Source organism: Giraffa tippelskirchi, chromosome 13 (genome assembly GCF_054371585.1).
Source record: "Giraffa tippelskirchi isolate mGirTip1 chromosome 13, T2T-mGirTip1v1.2.pri, whole genome shotgun sequence".
In the NCBI taxonomy this organism is placed as follows: Eukaryota; Metazoa; Chordata; class Mammalia; order Artiodactyla; family Giraffidae; genus Giraffa; species Giraffa tippelskirchi.
In genome coordinates this window covers 115,141,572-115,165,538 of record NC_137287.1, presented here as the reverse complement: position 1 = coordinate 115,165,538, position 23,967 = coordinate 115,141,572, and the positions used below count along the sequence as shown (strand labels likewise).

General features: G+C 47.9%; 1 protein-coding gene across 7 annotated transcripts in view; it reads right to left on the bottom strand.

Annotated features, from left to right (window-relative positions):
• The window catches only part of SYS1 (SYS1 golgi trafficking protein), a 31,353-nt gene extending 22,115 nt beyond the window's left edge, over nucleotides 1-9,238 (bottom strand). For 3 of the 7 annotated variants that reach the window (XM_081557111.1, XM_081557112.1, XM_081557114.1), the window contains exons 1-3: nucleotides 9,102-9,238; nucleotides 8,645-8,886; nucleotides 7,113-7,180 (exon numbers count right to left, since the gene is read on the bottom strand). In XM_081557111.1, coding sequence (XP_081413237.1) covers nucleotides 7,113-7,180; nucleotides 8,645-8,806 — 230 coding nt within the window. In that variant the 5' untranslated portion in view covers nucleotides 8,807-8,886; nucleotides 9,102-9,238. Of the gene's footprint in view, nucleotides 1-4,685; nucleotides 5,947-7,112; nucleotides 7,181-8,644; nucleotides 8,903-9,101 lie in introns of those variants that run through there. The other 4 variants (XM_081557115.1, XM_081557110.1, XM_081557117.1 and 1 more) reach the window with 4 other exon arrangements.
• Between the last annotated feature and the right edge of the window lie 14,729 nt (nucleotides 9,239-23,967).

The following is a 23,967-nucleotide window of genomic DNA, read 5'->3' as shown; positions in this document are numbered from 1 at the left end:
TCCTGGGGGCTCCCCACTCCACTTCCTGAAGGGGAAAAGGTACAACACAGCACCCAGCCCGTCAAACACGTGCGTTGTGCCCTGATTATCACGGCATCCGATGTCAGTAGATGCCAGCTGGAAATGCGAACTGTGCCCCTCCTGGGTCACGGGAAGCACCAGTCAGGCCAGGAATTGGTTTTTCGTCTCACTGCTCCCATGTGACAGACACAGCACGTCCATCCTCCAACCCCACGTCTGGTCGGGGTCAGCCACTGTCGGTAGGAGCCACGGGCCCTGAGTGTGCCGTTAGTGAGAGGAAAACCAAGGGGGCCTAGGCTTTTTCTGGATGAAGACTGTCATCCTCTATCTTCCCCTGGAGGCAGGCAGGTGCCCTCGGAGAAGCAGCAGGGCTACGGAGGGACACAGAGCCTCCAACCCCACCCCCAGGGAGTCAGGGCAGTGATGGAGACCCTCAGATTGGGAGGGAGGGGGAAGGACAGGAGAAGCTCCCGCTGAATCCACAGGTTCACATCCCTCCTCCCCATTGGGGCCCAGCACCGTGACTGAGTATCCCTGGGGTGGGCATCAGTGGAAACCAGGCCACAGACAGCCTGGCATGGGACCACTCTGTACCACACTGCTCCCCACCTGTGGTCACCAGGTGTGGAGCTCCCGTCTCGGACATGCCACCCCTCTCCCTCCGTGCAACTTCCATTCCTGCAACCCCCACCTCAAGCTATATGCCCGCTCAGCCCGCAATCCAGCCCGTCTCCTGGGTACTCCCCATTTCGACTCCCTTGCCCGGCATCATCAATCCCATCAACCCTCTACTCAACCTTTCCTCCCAAGTGCCTTCCATTCTGTCCAACTTCAAGTAACTTTCTGTCCAGTGGGCTATCAGCAAGCAATCAGGGCAACCCCGGGGACAAGGGAGGCTGCACTAATCTTCATTCGAACCTTCCCCCAGGGAGCCCCAAGTAGGGGATGAAAAGCCCTCAGCCTAGGGGAGATTGGCAACTTCTGCTTTGCCCAACTGGGAGCCAGAGCTGGGCCTGAGCTGCCCATGGGGAGGCCATAGAGTGAGTAGACAGGAGCCTGTGTGCCTAGGCTGGTTGGGACCCAGCGTGGCCAGGATGCATGTCTCATGCATGTGAATAAGTCCCAGCAGTTCGCTCCTTGGAACATTATCCCTTCTACCTGCTGGCATTTAGGCTCAGGCAACCTGCCTCCCATGATCCCAGAACCAGGGTCTCCCCACTACCATTCTCCCTTTGTTTAACGACCTCAACCTGAGGCTCCTCTTCAGGGTTCAGTTAGATCCTGATCTGGGCAGGATGCTGCAAATGATCTGAGATAAAGAAACTGACTATAGCAGAAACGGCTATCCAATAGTTAACTAGGGAAAAATTTTAAGTGTTTGAATTTTTAACAAGTCACGTGATCTCTCAGAGCCTATTTCATCTGTTTATTAAAAAAAAAAAAAGGGATACTAAGAGCCATTCCAGAGGGCTCTGAGCAAATCAGGCTTGATGTAGCTGAAATTAGCTTGCGGGATTGAACGTTTGGCCTTTTTTCCATGCCTCCTTGCCATAATAAAGCCCCAAGGCCAGTCCTGGCCCTGTTTCTCACTTCTGGGCAGTTGGCTAACTGCCCACCTTTAGGGAACCAGGTGCTTGTTTAAAAAGCCAACCTTATGTTCAAGTTCACAACCTTTTGCTAAAATAGCATCTGGATCCTGGAGGCTGCCTCTCCCCCAGCGTGGGCCATGAACTATTTAAACATGATTGGAATATGAAATGGGGACGAGGTTGCTGAGGCAGACAGGCCTGGCTTCTTATCAGCTGTTTGATGCTGAGGAAAGCTGTTTATTCCTAAGCCTCAGTTTCATTGTCTGCAAAATGGGGAAAACAATGGTGCTGACGTCACTGGATTAAGTTAGAAACGTATCGCTTTACAGTGCATGGCACATAGGAGCTCAATACTTTGTTGTTGTACTTATGTTATGGGCACAGGCCTGTCCCCTATCTACCAGCCAAGGCTCCGAAGAAAGGGGTCTCCTCTGTAAAACGGGGAGGGAGTGGTGCTAACTGCTTAGATTCATGAATCACTTCTTATGTGTCAGGCACAGTGCTTTACATATGACATCTCACTGAACCCTCTCAAAAACCATGGGAAGTTCAACCCAGGGAAGGTTAAGTACCTTGTCCAAGGTCTCACAGCTAGCAATGGGACTCCAGGACTTAACCTGGCTGCTCTCTAAAGCCTTCTAACATCGGGCCCCTAGAATTCTCCCTGGCTTGGCCAGGTAGGCAGGACAAGGATTAAAGCTCTCAGCTCTCTCTCTCTCCCCCCTTGTCTCAGTGCTGTTTCACCGCCCTTCGCTACTTTCCAACAACCTCAAGCAAGACAGTAGCTTTTCAAACAACATATACATGTCTTTTTAATTTGCCTGAGCCAGGTCTGTTGCAGCATGTGGGATCTAGTTCCTCCACCAGGGACCAAACCTGTGCCCCCTGCCTTGGGAGCATGGAGTCTTAGCCAGTGAACCACCGAGGAAGTCCCCCAAGGCAGTAGCTTTTAATTCCCTCTCCACAAAGAGTCTCTCTTGGGCCCAGAATTGGCCCCTACTCCCCTGGCCCCTGAGGCTCTGTGGTCCCTGGGCTACATGCTGACTGCCCTCTGGGAATGCCAGGAGGAAGCTACCCTGATCCAGGGAGTCACTGAAGAGAGTGTAAGACTCACCTTCCAGGGAAGCTAACTTGTTTCAACTGTCCCTCCTATAAGACTCAAGGGGACCTGGGGCTTCTCACCATCCCCCACCCCCACCCCCGGTGCCATTCTGGCCCCCGTTTGGCTCTGATCTGGACAGGCCTGCCTAGAACTAGGGGTTAGAGGCATCCTGTGAGTTAGACATCCCTTTCTCCCTTACCATCCTTCTTTCGGGTCATAAACTAGTTTGAGTACCAGCTATGTCCTAGTTTCCACTTCTCTCTCCAAATAGCCAGAGTTCAGTACTAAAGTGGAAGAAGGGGATGTCTAGTCATCACATCCCTACAAAGTCAAGAGCTACACCAACTCAGTGTGGGGGGGGGTGGAGGTAACTTTCTGATCTAGGTATTCTTCTTTATCCTTTGGAAATAAAAACATTTCCAACATCCTCATGTTCACTTGAAAATCTGTGGCCATGTTTAACGTACTGCCTATTAGTTTTTCTTGGAAAACAAGTAATATTTACAATGCTTTTTACATCCTTAGTATTTACAATGATACAGTAGAATGAGAAAGTACGATTACAACGTATAGATTGTTTAACCAATAAGAATGTAAACATTCTTGACTATTAGTGTCTTCAGAATGAGTTTATTAACGTCACTACCGAAACCCAAATCCTGGTCTGCCAGCTCCTAACGTAACCTTGGGCAAGTTCCTTAGTTTCCTCATCTGTAAGACACAGATGGTTTTCCCTACTTTTTCCTTTGTTTTTTTGGTCACGCCAAGCAGCATTTGGGACCCTAGTTCCCCAACCAGGGATCAAACCCATTCCCTCTGCATTGAGAGCGCAGTCTTAACCACAGGCCCACCAGGGAAAGTCCCAATACTTCCTACTTCTGAGGGTTGTTGGGAGATCAAGTGAGCAAAGAGACATCCAGCATAGTCTACGTTGGACATTTCCTGTACTCAGCGGATGCTATCACCTCCTCTCTGGAACTTGCCTCTAGAAGCTGCTTTGTCCCTTTAGAATTCATCAACATCTCAGTCAAGTTGCAGCTTATTTCAAAAAAAACACAAAAAAACACGTTGGCTCCCCTGACTTTTGGCAGTTTCCAAAAAAGATCCAACTGACACTCTGGGGCTAGAGACCTGTCATCAGAGAAGACGTGAGGCAGGGTGTCACGAGCCCTTGCGGGAAAGTCCCAAAGAGGTGCGCCACCACAGCTGGAGCAACCACCACAGCTGGAGCAACCACCACAGCTGGCCCAGGGAGGCTGCGGCCACGTGACGTGAGGGCTCTGAGGCTTTCCTCAAAATAAAGGGAGTCACCTGCCTGTAGTCTCTGGTGTCTGGGGGAAACCCACCGACGCAGGGGAAGCCATCGCAGCCCGGTCTCACCTCCTGGACTCTGCAGCCAAGATTAGCTGCCCATTAACAACCCACTCCCTCCCCGTTTGGCCAGGACGCCCTGTTATTGAGGCGCCTCACCCGAGCCTTTTCACTCTTCAGCTTTCATCCTGTCAGCCTCCACTTCCTATCCTGCGGGGTTGGGAGCCAGGAGGCTGGGAAGGCTTCTGGGGGAGACAGCACAAGTCCCCATCTGAGTAGTCCTAACTCTGAAAGAGGAACTCCGGCAGCTCGCTCAGGGAGGCTGTGCAGGGCCCAAAGGCTGCAGCAGCGGTTTCCATGAGGAAGTCGGTCTAACCAGTGCGTTTCACTGGGCATGGTCAGAAGTTACTGGCAAGTGGGAAAGGCATCCTGAGTCATGGCAGTTCGCCCAAGGCGAAGCGGAGAAGGCTGCAGGTGGGGGTGGGTACACAAGCGTTCCCTGCACTCCATGTTTTAACCAACTAGAGGAACACTTGGGCTCAAGGAGGAAAAAAAAAAGAAGGTGGCCTAATAATTCTTTATGCTCCTGGCTCTAATGAATGTCTGACTGCGCTGACCCCTCCCAGTCCCAAGCATAGCATTATAAAATAAAGCACAGGCAGAACCGTGGAAAATACTGTATTTATGTACACAGGAAGGGCAGCTGCAAGCCCCGTCAGAGGACACTCCACCTCAACGAAAAACCTTGGTAGCAAATTTCTATCTCCTTCAGCACAATCAAGTACACCTCAAGCTGGAAGGCTGGGCTCCCTGGGTCTGGGGCGCTCACGGTACCCTCCCATGGTGGGATTCCAAATAAGGCAGGAAAACGGAACTACCGCCAGAACTGAGGTCCTGTGGGAGCTGGAGTGCCTGGTCATTCCTAGAGAACAGGCCATGACTCCAGGTCAAACCCGAGATGGGCAGCGATGCCGGGATTCTTCTCTGGGTCCTCCGGCCCACTATGTGGAAAGCCGGCAGCAGGGTGGGGACCCAGTAGAGAGAACCGGAAGACAGTCACGGGGTTCGGGGGTGTGTGCGCGCGTGCATGCAGCAGGACACAGGTTGTGCGTTTTTTGGGGTGGTTTTTTTTTTTCTGCTTGATGCCTCCACCTGCCATTCTCTGCCTGACAGCAGCCTGCTACTTACTGGGCACCTACATCTCTTTCTGTGGCTCTGGATCCAAAAACCAAGGGTCGTTCCAACTGAACAGCCGCAGTCAGGGCAATGTGGCAAAGGTATGTAACGGCTGTCCCAGAAGGTAAGACAGATGGCTAGAAAAGTGGTTCGCTCCGATCAGATAGCTTTGATTTTTTTTTTTCCTTTTTAAAATAACAGGCTGGTGACAGGTATGGTGGCTCAAGAGTGACATGATTCCAATTCTGCTATGACCCTGAAAGAGGTGTCCACACCGACCTCCCAGACACCAAGGCTTCCACGGACAGAGGTGGTTCTTGCAGCTCTGATCCTGCCCGCTTACCCACCTTCTTGATGGGGGCCTCACTCTCTCCCCCACACCAACCGAGACTTCACATTTCCCGGGTTCCTCTCAGGCCTGAGCTGGACCTGATCTGGTGGTCCGAGCAGCCCACGGGGTTGGAGGGGTGGTCAAGTGCCCAGCAGGGTGTCCAAAGGACCCGACTCTACACACTGGACTTCGGGGCTGAGTTGAGGGGGATCTCCTTGAGCTCCGACCGCATGCATAGGTACTCCCCGATGACAGCCATGAGTGCAATGCACACGGCCTGGACCAGCCACCAGGTCAGCGCCGAGGGGAAACGGGAGCTGTAGAGCCAGCAGCCCAGGAGGTGAAAGAAATGGACAGTGACCGTGAAATCCAGACACTGCTTCCCTCGCCGGATGAAGTACAGCAAGCCCAGGGCACTGTGGGGAGAGGACGGCAGTGAGCTGTCACTGGGTTGTCCTGGCCTTCGATTAGCTTATCTGGGGGAGTGTGGGAACACAGGATGACAGCACAGGGGTCAGAAGCAAGCGAGAGAAGTGGGAGGCAGGGGTTACATTGTCAGATGCCCAGAGGAACCCGGCGGGTAGTGCTGAGAGTAAATCAGGTGGGAGAGGAGGAAAAAGTATGAGCGTGACGATCAGGGCAGCTGCCGCTCAAGGGTCTCCGAGAGACTGGGGAGGACTGTGGCACCACGAAGCAGACATGTTCCATGTAAAGTGGGGCCTGCAGCGAGACAAATCTCCAGGCTAGAAAGCTGGCCCGGAATCAATTGACCATCCCACTTTCTTAAGAGACACCAGAAACCTAGATTTTTAATATAAAATATCCTGATTTTCAATTAAGTGAAAAAAAAATCTTAAACACCCTGCATGGGTTGACAACTGGGTAAGCCAAACAGAACATATCTGGGAGCCAAATCCAGGTCACAGTCACCCCACCAGTTTTCAACCTCCAGTGAAAGGTCAAGAACAGCAACATGCAAGGCATTGTTCTAAGTACCTCCTGTGAATGAACTCGTGAAACCCTTACCATTATGAAGTGGGTAATATTATTAGCTTCATTTTACTGGTGAAGAAACTGGGGCTTAGACAGATTAACTTGTCCACAGTCACTAGACTAGTGGTAGAGCTGAGGGTCAAAGCCAAGTGAGTCAGCCTCTAGAGTCTAAGCTCTTAACCACTTTGCTAAACCGCCTCTCAGTCAAAGTCCTCAGCATACAAGTGAGGACCTGACTGACGCCCAGAGAGAAGGGAAGGAACTTGGCCAATGGCACATGGGCCAGGAAGAGAATCCAGTTCTCCCGACTCCCAGTCCAATCCTTCCCTCACCTCATTCCACATCAGGGAAGTGATCTGAGATGGAAGCTGTCTCCGGGCAGCATGCACAGAATGACATAAGAGCTTTCCAGCTAAGTCAAAACAGTGGTGGAAGAAATCCTATGATGGAGTCAGTCCCAGAACTGGTCTCTGCCACCCACTTTAGTCCACCTCAGGAATAAGTGCCAGCCTGTTTCAGGTCCAAATTTAGAAAGTTAGTTCCAGCGCTAAGACCCCAAAAGCTGGACAGGAAAACTGGTGATACTCACCAGGTGAGGGCGTTGAGGACGAAGGACATCGTGGAGAGCCGGCCTGGAGGGGTGGAAAAGCCCAGGATCTGAGGGGGAAATCACAAATGGAAATATGCTGGAGGAGAAAACTGGCAGAGCCCCAGGCTCCAGGACCCCCCTCCAAGGAACAAACATCCTGCCGGGACCACAGAAGCCAATACACCCCTTCATCTGTATGGCAGCCTATTTCTAACAAGCTGCTTTTACAGACATCCATCACTGTATTTCGCCTGACCCCTCACAGTAGCCAGGAAAGGATCATCATCCTCATTGTACAAAGAAGGAATAAAAACCCAAAGAAGTTAAGTAACTTGCCCAAAGTGATACAGTAAGTAAACAGCATAAAAGTTGGAACAGTGTTCAGCAAACTATGGCCCCAGGGGCCAGGCACTTATTTCTATAAATAAAGTTTTATTGAAACAGTCACACCTATTCACTTAGTATTGTCCATGGCTGCTTTTGTGCTATGATGGCAGAATTGAGTAGCTGTGACCTAAAATCTTTACCTCCTTGCCCTTTACAAAATGGTCTGTCAACTACTGGCCTAGAATTCAGGTAGTGTGTATGAGACAGCTCTTCAACAAAGCCTCAGATTTCCACATGTTCCTCTCAGGAGGACAGAGGCTCCTAAGAGGATACTACTAGGCAACTGGTGGGTGTGCAGCTTCCACCACTATTATTACAGTACTATCAAATACCGAACATCTACACTCTTTCAGCATGCAAGAGTGAACGTTCATTATTTCATAGTACCCTCACAATAACCTCATAAAATTATTATTATTGTTGTCGTTACCTTTTTTGGATAATAACTTGCTTACTATTACCTCTTTTTGGATAATAACTTGCCCAACAGCAACACAGAGGATAGGCAGGAGAAAAGATTCCATCCCAAATCTCCTGGTTCCAAGAATTGTGCTTATTACTACATACCACATCTGCTTCTGTGAAGCTAACACTTCTCTGCCCCCCATTACACTTTTGCAAAGCACTTTCTTATTCCCAGGCCCCTCTGGGTCTCATAACATTTTGCTGAGGATTACTTTATTCCGAAAGAGGAAACAGGCTCAGAAAGATGAAGCAGGCTCAGAAAGATGAAGCCACTTGCCCACAGTCCCACAGCTGCTATGTTTCAGCCTGGGCTGGACACTAAGCATTTCTGAATCCAAAGCCAGGCTCTGTGTATGCAGACCACGGCCTCCGTGATAGCGGTCTCATGATTTTGCAGACAGGAAACATGATGTTCAGAGAGAGGACAATGCTTGCCCCAGGTCACACAGCTAGTACGTGTAACTTAAACCGAGGCCTGACTCCAAAGTCCAGGCAGTTCCCACTATACCTCCACGAATGCTCTTTTACCCATGCCCCCCGCCGCAATTTGGCACCCGAGATCCTGGAGCTTAGAGAAGTCACTTCCTCAATGTCAAGTGGTCCAGCCAGGTCGAGAGCCCGGTAGTGTCAGACCACCAGGTGAGGCCGAAACGCCGCCCGCGCCAGCCTGGGGATCCTACCTCGGCGTCGAACACCTGGTCCAGCGAGGGGCTGCTGTGCATCAGCCCGTCCACCAGCGCCAGCCACAGGCCTAGCGAGCCGTAATAGACAGTCTGCATGAGGACGATCTGCGACAGGATCAGCAACGGGTCCCACACGTAGCTGCGGAACTGGCCCGCCATGCCGGCCCCCGGGGCCCGGCCGCCTCCCGGGCCCGGGTTAGAGCCGCCGCCGCGCCATGGGCCGCGGGCCGCCCCTGCACCTGCGAGGACACATGCCTGGCCTCAGCCAGCCCGCCGTCACCATGACAACGTCGCCCCGCCCGGGAGGAGGGACTGGGATGGAGGCGGCGAGCCCATTCCGGGAGCGGGAGGGAGGACGGGGCGGACAGACCCATTCCCAGCGTGAGGGGAAACCCTGCCCGTTCCAGCTTGCTCGGGCCCCGCTCGTCCTCGAGCTTCTGTGGGGTTCACTCACCGGTTACGGTCTCGAGGATCCGAAGCGTCCGAGCGCGGCCCAGCCGCACCGACTGGCTACCGAAACGGTGCTGACAGTCAGGACCATGGAGGAGAGGCCCTACCGGCCTAGAGAGGCAAAGGTCCACCGGCTGCAGCGGCTGTAGCGGCTGCGTAGGAAGGAAGCGTTTCCGGGGTGGAGGGGGCGGGGCTTCGATTGCGCAGGCGTGGTGCCAAACAAAGGTAGGGCAGCCCGGAAATGAAGTGCGCACATGCGCGCCAGAAAAACATGAAGGCGAACGGAAGTATGGCAACAGAACGTAGAGCTTGCTTGCCCTCTAGAGGAGAATGTTGAGAAGGAAAAAAAAAGAGAGGGCGGCGAGAGCAGACGGTTGACAAGTGGCCGAGGGCGAGGGAAAGGTGTTTGGGAGTTAACGAAATGATAACGTCCATTCCGTTTTCAGCCTAAACTCCCAACATCTTCTTTCTCCTAGTTAAAGACTAAGATAGCTTCAAATGAACCAGCCAGCAAGTCCACACATGATTTTGCCACTGTTGCTGGTTTATAGATAATTAAAACTAAGGGCCAGAGAAGGAAAGCAACATCACTGTCTCAAAGATAAAGAGTTAGTGGCAGTTAGAATTCAGGTGGGGATTTCCCTGGTCATCCAGTGGTTAAAACTCTGGGTCTCCAATGCAGGGGGCAGGAGTTCTATCACTGGTCCAGAAACTGAGATCCCATATGCAACATGAAACTGCCAAAATCAAACAAACAAACAAAAAACCTGTTTTAAAATTCAGGTGCTTCCAATACCATAGCACTGATTTCAAGCCCTACTGAGTGTCAGGAAGATTTGTACATGTTAAAATGAGACCGTCCTTGTCCTCAGACACAAGTTAGCTATATTAGAAAACGCAGTAGTGGGTGTTTTATAATGTAGATATTCAGTTATAGCTGTATATCCATTTATATTTATAATGGGTGGGGCTGGGGGGAAGGCCCAGGTTCTGAAGTCATACCTGGAAGCAGATCCTGACGCTGTCTGCCACCATAACTGTTTCCTCTCTAACCTTCTCTTCTGAGTCCAAACAGTGTGGACATTCAGTAAATATTTGCTGAATAAGTCAAGAATAGAGAAAGGGCAACAGCAAGTTGATGAGTCATTTCACTCCTGCCTCAGCCAACCAAACCCCCTTGATTTTCTTGATCGTAGGTTCTCCTCTGGAATGGAAAGAAGGGAAGTAACTGGTTCCAGGAAAAGAATTCAGGTTTTTGAGAGCTTGCCATACTAGCTGGGTGACTAGCAAGTCACTTCCTTCTTTAAACCCCAGCTTCCCTGTTTATGAAATGAGGAGTTAGACAAGATTAATGTTTTCCATCATTTAATCTACCCTCTGTTAATTATTTTTACATTAAAAAAAAAAACTTTTCAAACACCCGTGTAACTTGCCAATCAGAACTTCTGAACAGCATGTGATAACCATGTTATCACCTTGAGTTGATCCAATTCTAGACAAAGGTAAAGAAACTTGAGACTCTATCAAAAGTAGACATGTGACTTCCCTTATCATTTGGAAATATTGTAAACAGTTCCCTTGCACTCCGGTTTGGAAGTCATTAAGGCTCAAAGATTTCTGAGGTGCTTTCCAGCTCAACTGTTCTTTTAAGCACCTTGTTTCAACTCAACAAATCTCTCTCGTCTATTAATGACACACATGATCTAGTGCTTCTGAGAAAACATCTTCTGTTTATTAAGTATGTATGTGATCTTGTTTCATCCTCATAATTAGAGAAGATATGGGAATTCCTTGACAGTCCAATGGTTAGGACTCTGCACTTTGACTGCCAAGGGCCTGAGTTCAATCCCAGTTGGGGAACTCAGATCCCACAATGGCCATAATAATAATAATAATAATAATAATAATAATAATAATAATGTAATCAGAGAAGGTAGATATTATCCCCCACTTTAAAGGTGAGGAAACTGAGGTTCCAAGATGGGGCGTGACTCTACCCAGGTCAGAGCTTATAAGAAGTTGAGCTGGGATTCAAATCCAGGACATCTGACTCCAAACACCAAGATACCATTCCAGACTTTCAAAAAAGAAAAAGAAAGAAAGGGGACTTCCTTTTTATTGGCACAGTGGATAAGAATCTGCCTGCCGACGCAGGGGACCCGGGTTTGATCCCTGGTCAGGGAAGATCCCACGTGTCTCAGAGCAACTAAGGCCGTAAACCACAACTGCTGGCCACAACTAGTTAGCCTGTGTGCCGCAAAACAAGCCAGCTGGCCCTAGAGCCTGTGCTTCCTGAGAGAAGCCACCATAAAAAGAAGCTTGCGCGCCTCAACGAAGAGTAACCCGCACTCACTGCAAGTAGGGAAAGCCCGTTCACAGCACCAAAGACCCAGTGCAACCAAAAATAAAATGAAACAAATAAATAGATTAAAAGAGAGGAAGGAAGGAGAAAGTGAGATATGTGATGGGATGATGGGAAGGGGGAAAAGGAGCAGTGAATCCCTAGGCTTAAGTGATTCTGGGATGTGGAGGTCAAGAAGAGATTGAAGCGAGTTTCCAGAAAAATGCTTGAGAGATTCAACTTGGTTTTGGTAGGCAGCTTCCTCTTTTTTCCAAGTGCTAGATGGTGTGGCTCTTCCTGAGTCGGACCCCTTCAAGTGCCAGCTGGGCCTTCTCCACTCTGTCTCCTCCCATGAAGGGAAGGGGTTCCCTCCCCTTTCTCCTGAAATGGAAAATGAAGCTGGTGTCTGAGTCACCCTTGGGTCCTGGAGCTCGCCATTGGGAAACCCCCGCGGACCTGCTGAACAGCCTCTTGCAGTTTTCTTTTCCCTGTAGAATCTCAGCTCTTGAATCCCTCCCTCTCCAAGCCCTGAAAATGGGCACCATCCCAAGTCATAATTTGGGTATTAGAAGGAAACCAAGAGCTGGGGAAAACCACAGTCATACTCTTGGCCAGGCTTCCTGGCCCATTTTGAGAATTTGACTATAGGTGGCTTGGAAAAGGAGAATGAACTTTGGGTTCAGACCGCAACGCCTGTGCAAAGGCCCTGCTCACTTGCCACATGACGTTGGGCAAGTCCCATGATGAGCCTTAGTATCCCAAACTGTCAAATCAAAGGGGGGCGTTGGACTCCAACTTCCAAACACAGTCCATGGTCCTGTGCCATCTGAGTCACCTGAGGGACACGTACAGTCAGTCAGATCCCCAGGCCTTGCTGCCAACCGAAGTCTGAATCTCCTGAAGGAGAGTGTAGACATCTCTAAGAGCTCCCCAGGTGATTCAGAGGTACACCCACATTTGATCATTACACAACGAGATGATCTGTCATTGACCTCAAACTAATTCTCCTGCTAACAGAAAATTACGCTGTGACCTTGCCTTATCCATGGCTCTCTTTGGGCCCCAGGGGTTTTTTCTGTCCCCTCTCCCTCCCCTTAGTATGTAATATGGACTAAAATAGCTGATCTCCAAGGACCTTTCCCACACTGCCAAGTTTGTAGTTTCCAAACTTATGAATGAAATGTTAAACTTTTAGGTCAGAGGCAGAATGACAAATAGCCACGAGCTGGAACAAACTGTCCTCTGGGCCCAGAGGAAGAGAGAGCCTCTGGTCACTTGGTCATTGATGTCACTCCCACACTGGGCTCCCACTGTGGGCACCCAAGGACAACTCCTGCTAGGATCCACTTTCCAGCTCCACCTCTGTAAATCCTTTGGGAAATGCCATCCTAGAGGTCTGTGAACCTTGGAACTCTGGTAGTCTTTGAAAACTAGGTCTCCTGCTATCTAGCTGGGTGACTTTGGGGAAGTTATGTTTTCTCTCTGCGTCTCAGCATCCTCCTCTGTGAAATGGGAGTCTGAATAGCCCATGTGCTGGGCTGTCCTGAGAATCAGATGTGTGCCAGGCAGTGTCCCACTGCCGGATACGTAGTCGGTGTTATGTAAACATCAGCGATATTAATTATTGTTATTATTTCTTCCCTTGGAATGTGGGAGTGGTAAAAACTGTTCTCTCAGATTTATGGCAAAAATCTAAGTAGATAACAGACAAAGTGAGCCCCGAGGGAGCCCTGGTGCCAACATACAGTAGGAGCTCAGTAAATGTGATACCTTCTCTTTCTAATCCCATCCCATCCCAGAGGTCTCCAAGCCCCTCCGTTTCTCCCTTCTTCCTCCCCAAGGCGGCCCTACAGCCCCCGAGCACGTGATCTTTTTCAGGGAAGATTTGCGGGAAAACACTTCAGGGAGACAAGTGTCTCAGGTTATGCAACTCTGTGCTTGCATATTTTGGAAACTCCATGTGGGAGGCTAGTGTTTGGCTGTCTGTCCTCTGCCTCGGTGATCAACCTGGACTCTGGCCAGTGAGTCACTCTCTTAGAAGAGAAACCGGAGAGGGCTCAATCGCCACCTGCTTGTTTTTCCTTCTGGACTGAGAACCCCTTGTTACCTCCAGGGTTTTAAGGCCTGCATGTGCCTCTGTTGCTCTGAGTGTGTGCCAGACACTTATATTATCTCATTTAATCTTTATTTGATTTCCAAAACAGGCCTGTGAACTGTAGAGACAATGAATAGTCCCACTTAACAGATGAAGAGCCTGAGGCTGAGAAAAAGGACCCTGTTTACCCAAGACCACACTGCCAGTGACAGTAGAGCACGAACTCCAACCCAGCTCAGCCTGACTCCACACACACCTGTTCCCAGTGCACAATAGAAAGTGCACTAAACATTACAGTTTACATAGAGCTTTCATTTTTATTTATGTGTTTATGGCCACACCACATGGCATGTGGGATCTTAGTTCCCTGACCGGGGATCGAACCTGGGCCCCCGGCATTGGAAGTGCGTAGTCTTAACCACTAAGACCACGAGTCTTAACCACTGGACCAATAGAGCTTTCACTTACTTGATCTCATTGTCCCAACAGCCATGAGGAGATAGGTATACACATTTTCCCCATTTTACAGATGAAGAAACTGAGGCTCAGAGAAGGAAGTGACACAACTCTATACACAGCTGGAATGTGGTTGGTCTTGTCAGTTGGAATGATCAGAGTAAAGAACCCTCTGGAGTGCTCATCTTTCCACTCCAGCCTCCTATTTCTTTACTTCAGAGGCAGTAGAGGAGCTGGTTTTCTGTGTTTTGTGCTCCACGGTCAGTGCTTTGTACAGATCACCTCTCTGTGAAGGATGGACCACGTCAAGCATTCCAGCGGGTGGTTGGGCCTCCAAGCAGAGGGTGTTGTTTCTCTTGAATCAAGAACTCTTTTCCAGGGCTTTCCCTGGTGGCTCAGTGTTAAAGAATCAGCCTGCCAATGTGGGAGACGTGGTTTTGATCCCTGGTCCAGGAAGATCTCACATGCCACAGAGCAACTAAGTCCATATGCTGCAATTACTGTGCGCTAGAGCTATAACAAGAGAAGCTACTGCAATGAGAAGCTACCTTGTACAGAGAAACTAAAGAGTAGCCCTCGCTCACTACAACTAGAGAAAAGCTTGTGCAACAGTGAAGACCCAGTACAGCCAAAAATCAATCCATCAATAAAATTTTTTTTTTTAAAAAAAGAACTCTTTTCCAGGGATTGGTTACCCAGGTCAAAGACACCCTGCAGAGAATTGAAATTTTCTGAAACAGTCGCCCCAGCCCTTCAGGTTTTCTGACCCCACCCTGTACTCTGTCTCTCCCTAGAAATTGCTCCTTGCTCTGACCTTGAAGGATTCAGGGCTTTAAGGAGGAAAGATGTTTTTATTCAATAAAATATCATTCGGCATTCACTATGTGCAAAAAAAGAGTCTGAGTATACAGATAGAAATGATCAAAATGAATAAGGAGAAGATCCGGGGGCTTCCCGGTGGTAAAGAATCCTCCTCCCAATGCAGGAGACACGGGTTCGATCCCTGATCCGGGAAGATCCCACGTGCTGAGGAGAAACAACCCGAATGCCACAGCTACTGAGCCTGTGCTCTAGAGCCCGGGAGCGGCAACTATTGAGTCCACGGGCTGCAACTACCGCAGCCCGCGTGCCCTAGAGCCCGTGCTCCACAACAAGAGAAGCCAGGGTAATGAGAAGCTCTTGCACGGCAACTGGAGAGCAGCTCGCAAGCACCGCAAAAAGCCCACCCAGCAACAAAGTCCCAGCACAGGCGAAAATAAATAAATCAATAAAATCACTCGTTTAAAAAAAGAGAGAAGATCTGTGACCTCCTAGAATTTATTTTCTCATGGAGGAGACAGACAATAAACAAATCAACCAACAATATAAAATTTAACATCAAGCAGTGAGAAGCACTTTGAAGAGAAACGGGGGTCAGGGGACAGATAGTCAAGGATGGAGGGTGAGAACAATCGCTTCAGAAATGGCCATCAGCAAAGCCCTCCCGGAAGAGGTGGCATTTCTTTTTAAAATTAAAAAAAGAAAAAACATTGAATAAGACATCACCGTGAGTCAAGAACGGCAGTGAGATGGGGAGGGGAGGAAGGAGACGGGAGGGGGAAGCAGGTCCAGGTGGGGTCCTCAAGGCAGACTGGCAATGTGTCTTTCTGGAGGGGGCCAACTGGCTTGGGGCTGCTCTCATTGGCTTTTCCTTCAAACATCATGACAGTATCATGTTCACAAAGTCTTGGCAAGAGACGGTGGGGCTGACCCGCCTGTCACCTCTGAGATCATCATCTTCATTTCCAGGTGGATCTTGGGGACCCCAAGCTTCTCCACCATCCATCCTCTTTAAAGAGATCGGATCAGTCTCGCCCTCATTGTTCATATCAGGCTCCATGTACTTCTCTTTAAAGGCTGCAAGTTTTTCTGGCAGGTTCTCTTCATCACTGTACTGCTAGTCACAGAGGAACTCCTTTGAACCTGTTGCTGAACTCGACTGGCGTGGTGCACACCAGCCTCCTGCCAGCTCCAAAGAGGTACAGTTTAAGCAGAGATCTGATGCAAGGAAAGGATGAAGCCAACTGGGGAAAATATTCCAGACAGAGGGAACTCAAGCGCAAAGCACTGAAGTAGAAATGAGATTGGCATATTCACAGGAGAGCAAAGAGACCAGTGTAGCAGGATTGGAGTGGACAGAGGGAGGGACAGAAGTGACACCATCACCCTCACCCAAGGATTGCCAGCTTACAGTTTATTTTCACTTTACAACCCCCCAGGAGGCGAGCAGGTTTGCTTGGTGGAGGTAGGTGGGAAGCAGGGGGAAAAGGGGGCAGATTCACAAATATTGAGTGCTTGCTATGTTTCAGGCACTGTGCTAGCCTCTGGGTTTTTGTTTTTGTTTTGTTTTTTTTGGCTGTGGCATGTGGGATCTTAGTTCCCCAACCAGGAATTAAACTCGCATCCTTCTGCAGTGGAAGTGCCGATTCTTAACCACTGGACCACCAGGGAAGTCCCAGTATCTAGATATTTAAAACAGACATAGTTGGGTCTTCCCTGGTGGTCAAGTGGTTAAAATAGACACAGTCTGTCTCTTCAGGCAGCTTCTGATCTAGCAGGGGAGATATACAATAAAGCAGGAAAATCAAGAAGTAATTGATTAGGGCTTCCTTGGTGGCTCGTTGGTAAAGAATCTGCCTGCCAGTGCAGGAGGCCAGGGTCCCATCCCTGATCAAGGAAGGTCCCACATGCCATGGAGCAAGCTCGTGTGCCACAACTATTGAGTCTGTGCTCTAGAGCCCATTCTCCACAACAAGAGAAGCCCACACACCACAACTAGAGAGCTGGCATCACTGACTCGATGGACATGAGTCTGAGCAGGCTCCGGGAGTTGGTGACGGACAGGGAGGCCTGGCGTGCTGCAGTCCATGGGGTCGCAAAGAATCGGACACGACTGAGCAACTGAACTGAACTGAACAACTAGAGAATAGCCCCCTGCTCTCTGCAGCTAGAGAGAAGCCCACACAGCAACCAAGACCTAGCTCAGCCATAAGTAAATAAATGAAATTATTTTTAAAAAGATAAAACTGAATAAATATAAACTGCAGTGAATGCAATGAAGGAAGCCACTCAAAGAATTTGGGCAGGAACATAATTTGGCCTCAGGGGAAAGTCTGTTTGAGGAAGTATCATAAAAGGAGTAGCCCTGAAAGATGGGTGGTGCTAGCCAGGACAAGGATGCATCAGCACATTTATTACAGCCCCTGTGTCATCACACGTTCATTCTCATTCACTGAAGGAGAAAGCAGACCTGAGACATGGGAATGTAAAAATCGCCCATGTGATAAATCAAATGGCCAAGCCATTTCAACCGGAGATTCTTTACCTCACTGCCCTGTGACCTTCTGTTGCACAGACAGCTTTGACTGTTTGCAAAGAGCAGATTCTGACTGCTGTGGCATCTAGGAAATAATTGTGCTGTCTCTGCCTTGACCAGAGGTGGCTAGAGGCTGGGGAAAAGGACCACATGAGAACAAGGAAAGCTGAACAAGCTGAGCTGAATGATAGGTGATGGGAAGTGATGGGCTAAGGTTGGAAGCACCCTGCTCCACTGCACTCCAGCCCTCGGCGCCGTGGGGTGTGAATCACATGGCACCGTGCCGACCACATCTAAGTGCCCAGAGGATGCTCTCTACCAAGGACTCGGAAGCAATAGAGTGTGATGGAAAAGAGCCCAGGCAGGGCTAGAAACCAAAGGATCTGAATTTAGATGAAGCTGTGCAACCTGGGCAACTCAGTCATCTCTTTGAGCTTCTGTTCTTATTTTAAATGATTGCAATACCACCAACCATGGGTACCCTCTAGGACTGTTTGTGGTGTATAGATGCTGTCAGTTGTGTCCGACTCTTTGAGACCCCATGGACTGTAGCCCACCAGACTCCTCTGTCCATGGAATTTTTCAGGCAAGAATACTAGAATGTGTTGCCATTTCCTTCTCCAGTGGATCTTCCCAACTCAGGAATCGAACCTGTGTCTCTTGCACTGCAGGCAGAGTCTCTACCATCCGAGCCACCAGGGAAGGCCTATAGATGCATTGTGCTGTCCTGTGCTGTGCTTAGTCGCTCAGCTGTGTCTGACTCTTTTCAACCCCATGGACTGTAGCCTGCCAGTGTCCTCTGTCTATGGAATTCTCCAGGCAAGAATACTGGAGTGGGTTGCCATGCCCTTCCCTGGGGGATCTTTCCAACCCAGGGATCGAACCCAGGTCTCCTGCATTGCAGGTGGATTCTTTACTATCTGAGCCACCAGGGAAGCCCAAGAATACTGAGTGGGTAGCCTATCCCTTCTCCAGGAGAACTTCCCAACTGGGGTCTCCTGCATTGCAGGTTGGAGAAGGAAATGGCAACCCACTCCAGTATTCTTGCCTGGAGAATCCCAGGGATGGCAGAGCCTGGTGGGCTGCCGTCTATGGGGTCGCACAGAGTCGGACACGACTGAAGCGACTTAGCAGCATTGCAGGTGGATTCTTTAGCAGCTGAGCTACCAGGGAAGCCCATAGATGCTTCTAAGATGAAATCTCATTGAAGAACTACATAGCTTTCTGTGAATGTTGAAATTGTTAATATCTGTCCTTTTCTTCAGCTGTCAGAGTGTGGGACTGCAGGAAAAGCACAAACTTATTATGCAGAAAGTTCTCAGGGACAAATCTCTCAATCTCTTTCCCAGTGTCTTCCCCTCTGCTCCTTTGAGGACAAGATACTTCAAAGATGATTTTGTGGGGAGAACAGGAATGAGAGCTGCAAACTCAGTGAGACGACACAGTGAGACAGAATCAAAGAAACCTGACTTCAATTCTGTGTTAGTTAGCTGTTACTGCATAACAAACAAGCACCAAATCTCAGGGGCAATCCATGATAGCGTGTATTTCTCAATGCTAGATTTGCAGGTCAGCCAGGGCAGCTTTGCTACAGCTTTGTTGTCATTTCTCCTCTCTAAGCCTGTCTTCTGTAAAATAGAAGTAATATTACTTTACAGGGTCAGGGTGAGGATGATGTTCTACCCTCCCTTTTAACTAAACATACCCTTTGCTTAGGATATGATAGACACTAGATGGTGTTCACCCTCTAGGCCAGTTAGTAATCCAAGAAGTGGTCTGACCTGAAGGAGACAATGAAAGCTACTGGCCAAGCCAATCAGACTGGCTGTCCCCCAAATGCAGCCTAGAAGCCAGAGCCAGTAAGTCTGTAAAAGAGACAGCGGCATACCTCCAGGAAGAAGAGATACCCTCAAATAAATACTGGGCAGGTTTCAAGAGCTGGAGATAAGTCTGCCAGCTCTCGGAATCATCTCAGCTATTGATATCTTCCTTTCAGTTTTAGTCTTTAGCCCACCTATATCCTTCTAACAATCCCCAGGCCCTTTTTTTCTTAAGGAGTCCTGAGTAAAGTATTGTGCTTTGCACTTAGGAACATTGTGCTAACATGGAGAAGGTGCATATAAAGTTGCCAGCCTTGAACTTGGCATACAGTAGGTTCTTAGCACCTGGTGGCTACTGTTCACTAATCAGGGAGCTGCTTAAGAGCAGGGATGGGATCTCTTGATTTTTCAAGAGGCCTCTCACGTAGATGTTCATCAGATGTTTATTGGATAAATGACCAAATGAATGAATTTCTACGCCTGAGCCCCTACTGAGAAACAGCCAAATGACATTCATTGTTTTATCCACACAGCAGAGTCACCAGACATCCACTTGTGCCAGATCCTGGGCGAGGGGCTAGGGGTTTCTCTGTGGACAAGACAACTTCCCTGCTCTCGGGAAGCGTATGTCTGGTGTTGAAGTGGATGATAAACAAGAAAAAGGATCAATGTATGATGTCCGGTAAGGGAAGTGTTATGACAAAAAATAAAGGAAGGTAAGGAGAAAGAGTGACTGAAGGAGGGGAGGGCTGTTTTGAGAAGTCTTTAAAATACCTTGTGGATGCTGACTCACTGTGTGGGCCTTGGTTCACCTGTCTCACAATGGGGATGCTGTTGGATTGAATGGACTGGGAGGGTTCTTCTGAACCCAGTGTTCCCGGTTTCTGTGGTTATGCAAGGCAGTGGCTGGACACTCCATACAGCCTCTGGAAACCCCAGGCCGTCATTATCTGGAGCTGAAGAGAGATTTGCATGGAGCAAAGAAGACCAGAGAAGGTTGGTGCCATTCTGGGAGAGAGAAGGCCCCAGGGCTCACTCTCTCAGATGGTCTGAAAATAATGACATGACTCCCTATTATTTACTGTGTGTGAAGAGCTGCTGGGGAGGGAACTTCCTAACTCAAGATTCTCAGAGGGAGACCTCTGTGATCATAACAACAGGCAACATCTCTGTACAGGGTATGTGCTAAGAACTATACTCTCAACACTCATGATATAAGAAAGATAAGGACTCCCAGGTTACCGATGAGGAAACTGGGACACAGAGAGGTAAAGGGCCCCGCCTCAGGTCACACAGCCAGGATGATAGCCCAGATCTTTGTGAGCCTGAAGCCTGGACTCTTAATTTCTACCTATAACATGAGCGAGAAAGGGATGACTGCTCAAGGAGAGAGACAGATGAAGTACAAGATGTCTTAGGGGAAAGAGAGATGAGAGCTAGAAGGAAAGAGTGAGGGATTTGAGAAGGCTTCCTGGAGGAGAAGGCATTTGAGGTGGGCCATTAAGGGCCGGAATTGGTTGTAGTTTCTTGGGCTTGACGTCTCAGTCTAGAGGAAGGAATTGGGAACTTTGGTTCTACAAACCTTAAACTACTGCATTTGGTTTTATAGGAGCCAAGAAAAAAAAAAAACCTGTTAGAGCTTTTTAAAGGGGCTCAGGGCAAATTGATTTTAACTCTTTGAGGGTCAGGACTTCTTTGTGGATCTGAAGAGAAACTCCGAAATTACATGCCCCAGAAAACTTTACACAGAGACACATACTCAACAGAAGTAGGGACCATCCATATACTCTTAGCTCCAATCCAAGAAACACAAGTTAAAATCCTACAAATTCACAAATTACTACATTCACACATGTTGGATGCCTTCAGAGAGATCCTCAGAACTTGGGCAAGCAGAGATTAATTTCTTAATTTCAAAAGGTTAGGACAGATTTATAGAAGAGCTTCCATTAACTGTCTCAACTTCGCATGCCTCAGTCTCTTTGGCTAGTTACTTTCTAATGGAAAAGCTATGTACTTCCTGGCATATTTTCCAGTTGACAGCTAACTTTGTTCGTCAAAAGTTTGCATAGTTGCAAAGGTTGTAATTCCCAACATGTTGTAAATTCATACCTTAAAAAGAAATAGTTATATCATTCTTAAATGTATGTATCCAGCTGAGTTAAGTACCCTAGCAATTTGATAGCTACAACCATCTATTAAAAAATATATGTATATGTGGGGACTTCCCAGGTGGTCCAGTGACCAAGGCTTCATGCTCCCAATGCAGAGGGTCTTGGTTTGATCCCTGGTCAAGGAACTAGATCCCACGTGATGCAACTAAAAATCCTGCATGCCACAACAAAGATCTAAGATCCGGAGTGCCACAACTAAGACACAGCACAGGCAAATTAAAGAAAAAAAAATTGAACAAGCTTCTCTAACAGTGCAATTTTACATCATTCCTTTTTCTAATTGAACTCAAATTTCTATTCCGTGTTCCCCCACAATATTTTACGACAGTGTATTTTTTGTGTTTAAATGACATGTGGATAATTTTATCATAATTCCCTGCATATATATATTTACTTATATGTAAATTGGATCATTATTTACTTTTTGTGACTTTAACACTAGGACTAATTTTTCTGTTATTACAATTATCATATAAATGTAATTGATCAAAACAATATAAAGACTTCCTTGGTAGTCCAGTGGTTAAGACTTGGTGCTTGGGACATGGATTTGGTCTCTGGACAGGGAACTAAGGGGCTTCCCAGATGGCTAAGTGGGTAAAGAAATCTGCCTGCAATGCAGGAGATGCAGCCAGATGTGGGTTTGATCCCTGGGTTGGGAAGATCCCCTGGAGGTAGGCATGGCAACCGGCTCCAGTATTCTTGCCTAGAGAATCCCATGGGCAGAGGAGCCTGGTGGGCTACAATCCATAGGGTCGGACACGACTAAAGTGACTGAGTACACACACACAGGGAACTAATCCCGCATGCCACCTGGCACAGCCAAAAAAAAGAAATAAAAAAGTACATATATTTCCATTTTTAAAAGTCAGAGGAGAAAATTTAACCCTTAACTGTGCTATAATTGACATAAATTAAATGACACATATTTAAAGCATACAGTTTGACATATGTATACACTCATGAAACCACTCCTACAAACTTAGATAAATAATTATTTAACCGAAAAAATAAAAAGGGAAGGTTCCCCCCACCCCCGCCAATGACTCACATATTCCTGCATGAATGTTGCTTACGCTAGAATGAGGAAGATTTTTTGCAATAATTTTATTCCCATGTTTTGTGTTTTTTTTGCTGTCAAAGTGGTGAACTGAAGCCAGCTTGTACTAGTTCAGTTTGGGGGAATTTGTGAGTAGCTGTTTCACATAATGACTCCTAAAAACTAAATTATATGAACTTGCAATTAAATTATCTGTGTTGAAGACAAAGGAAATAAGTACTCAGCACACTCATCACTTACTAATTATTTCCCTACATTTTACTGTTATCTATGCTCTTGATATTATCTGCCTCTATTGTATTTGTGTGGTGGAAATACTGCTTATCTGTCACCAACTCAGTGATATCACCTTGGTTGCTTGAAATCAGCCCGGGGGGGTTGGGGGAAGTATTTACACCATAGAAATTGGCAAACAGCACATCCCACCTTCCCCAACCTATTGTTACACGTTTACCAGCACAGGACTGGCAGTAAGTGCTGAGAAACCTTCAACTTAATGACGATGGTAGGAACAAAAGGAGTGTTGTTAGAGCAATGTGATGACAGGTAACTGAAATTGCATAGTGAAAAAATTATTTTTAATGATCTATCTACTGACAACTAGATTAGACCTTATCCTTCCATTCTGTGGAAATCAAGGATTGCAAAACCCATCTGACTTGCAAAAGGATTTCTTATTCTGACATAAAAGTCGTTTATTTTCCTGGTTTATTTCCAAACCCTAAGGAAGAGTATTGAGAAGAGATGAAAATAATTGCTGGCCTTTAAATCTGTAGAGAAAAACATGGTCTGCGTTGGAAGCTTACTTTACTGTCAAGGCTCTCTGCTTCAGAAAGATTTTTCATCCTTTGATAATAATTAAGGGATGGAAAAGAGGAAGTTATTCCCAACTCTCCACAAAGTATATGAATTCATTATATGCCAACAGAGGCCAAATTCTCTGCTTCTGAAGCCATGCTTCAGTCTTGTAAAGATAGGTATGTATGTATTATATGTATGTGTATCTTTATGGGATATATATATATGCCATAAGTGGGCTTCTCTGGTGGCTCAGAGGTTAAAGTGTCTGCCTGCAATGCGGGAGACCTGGGTTTGATCCCTGGGTCGGGAAGATCCCCTGGAGAAGGAAATGGAAACCCACTCCAGTATTCTTGCCTGGAGAATCCCATGGTTGGAGGAGCCTGGTGGGCCACAGTCCACGGGGTCGCAAAGAGTCGGACACGACTGAACAACTTCACTTTCACTTTCACTTTATATATGCCATAAAGATATAAATATATGCCATAGGTGTGCGTGCCAAGTTGCTTTAGTCGTGTCCTACTCTTTACGACCCTGTGGGATTCTCCAGGCAAGAATGATGGAATGGGTTGCCATGCCCTCCTCCAGGGGATCTTCCCCACCCAGGGATCCAACTCATACCTCTTATGTCTCCTGCATTAGCAGACAGGTTCTTTACCACTAGCGCCACCTGGGAAGTCCCATATGCCATATATATATGTGTATATATGTATACAAATATGTATGTATGTATATGTCACCCTTGGCATATGTCACTTTGATTGTCATGTG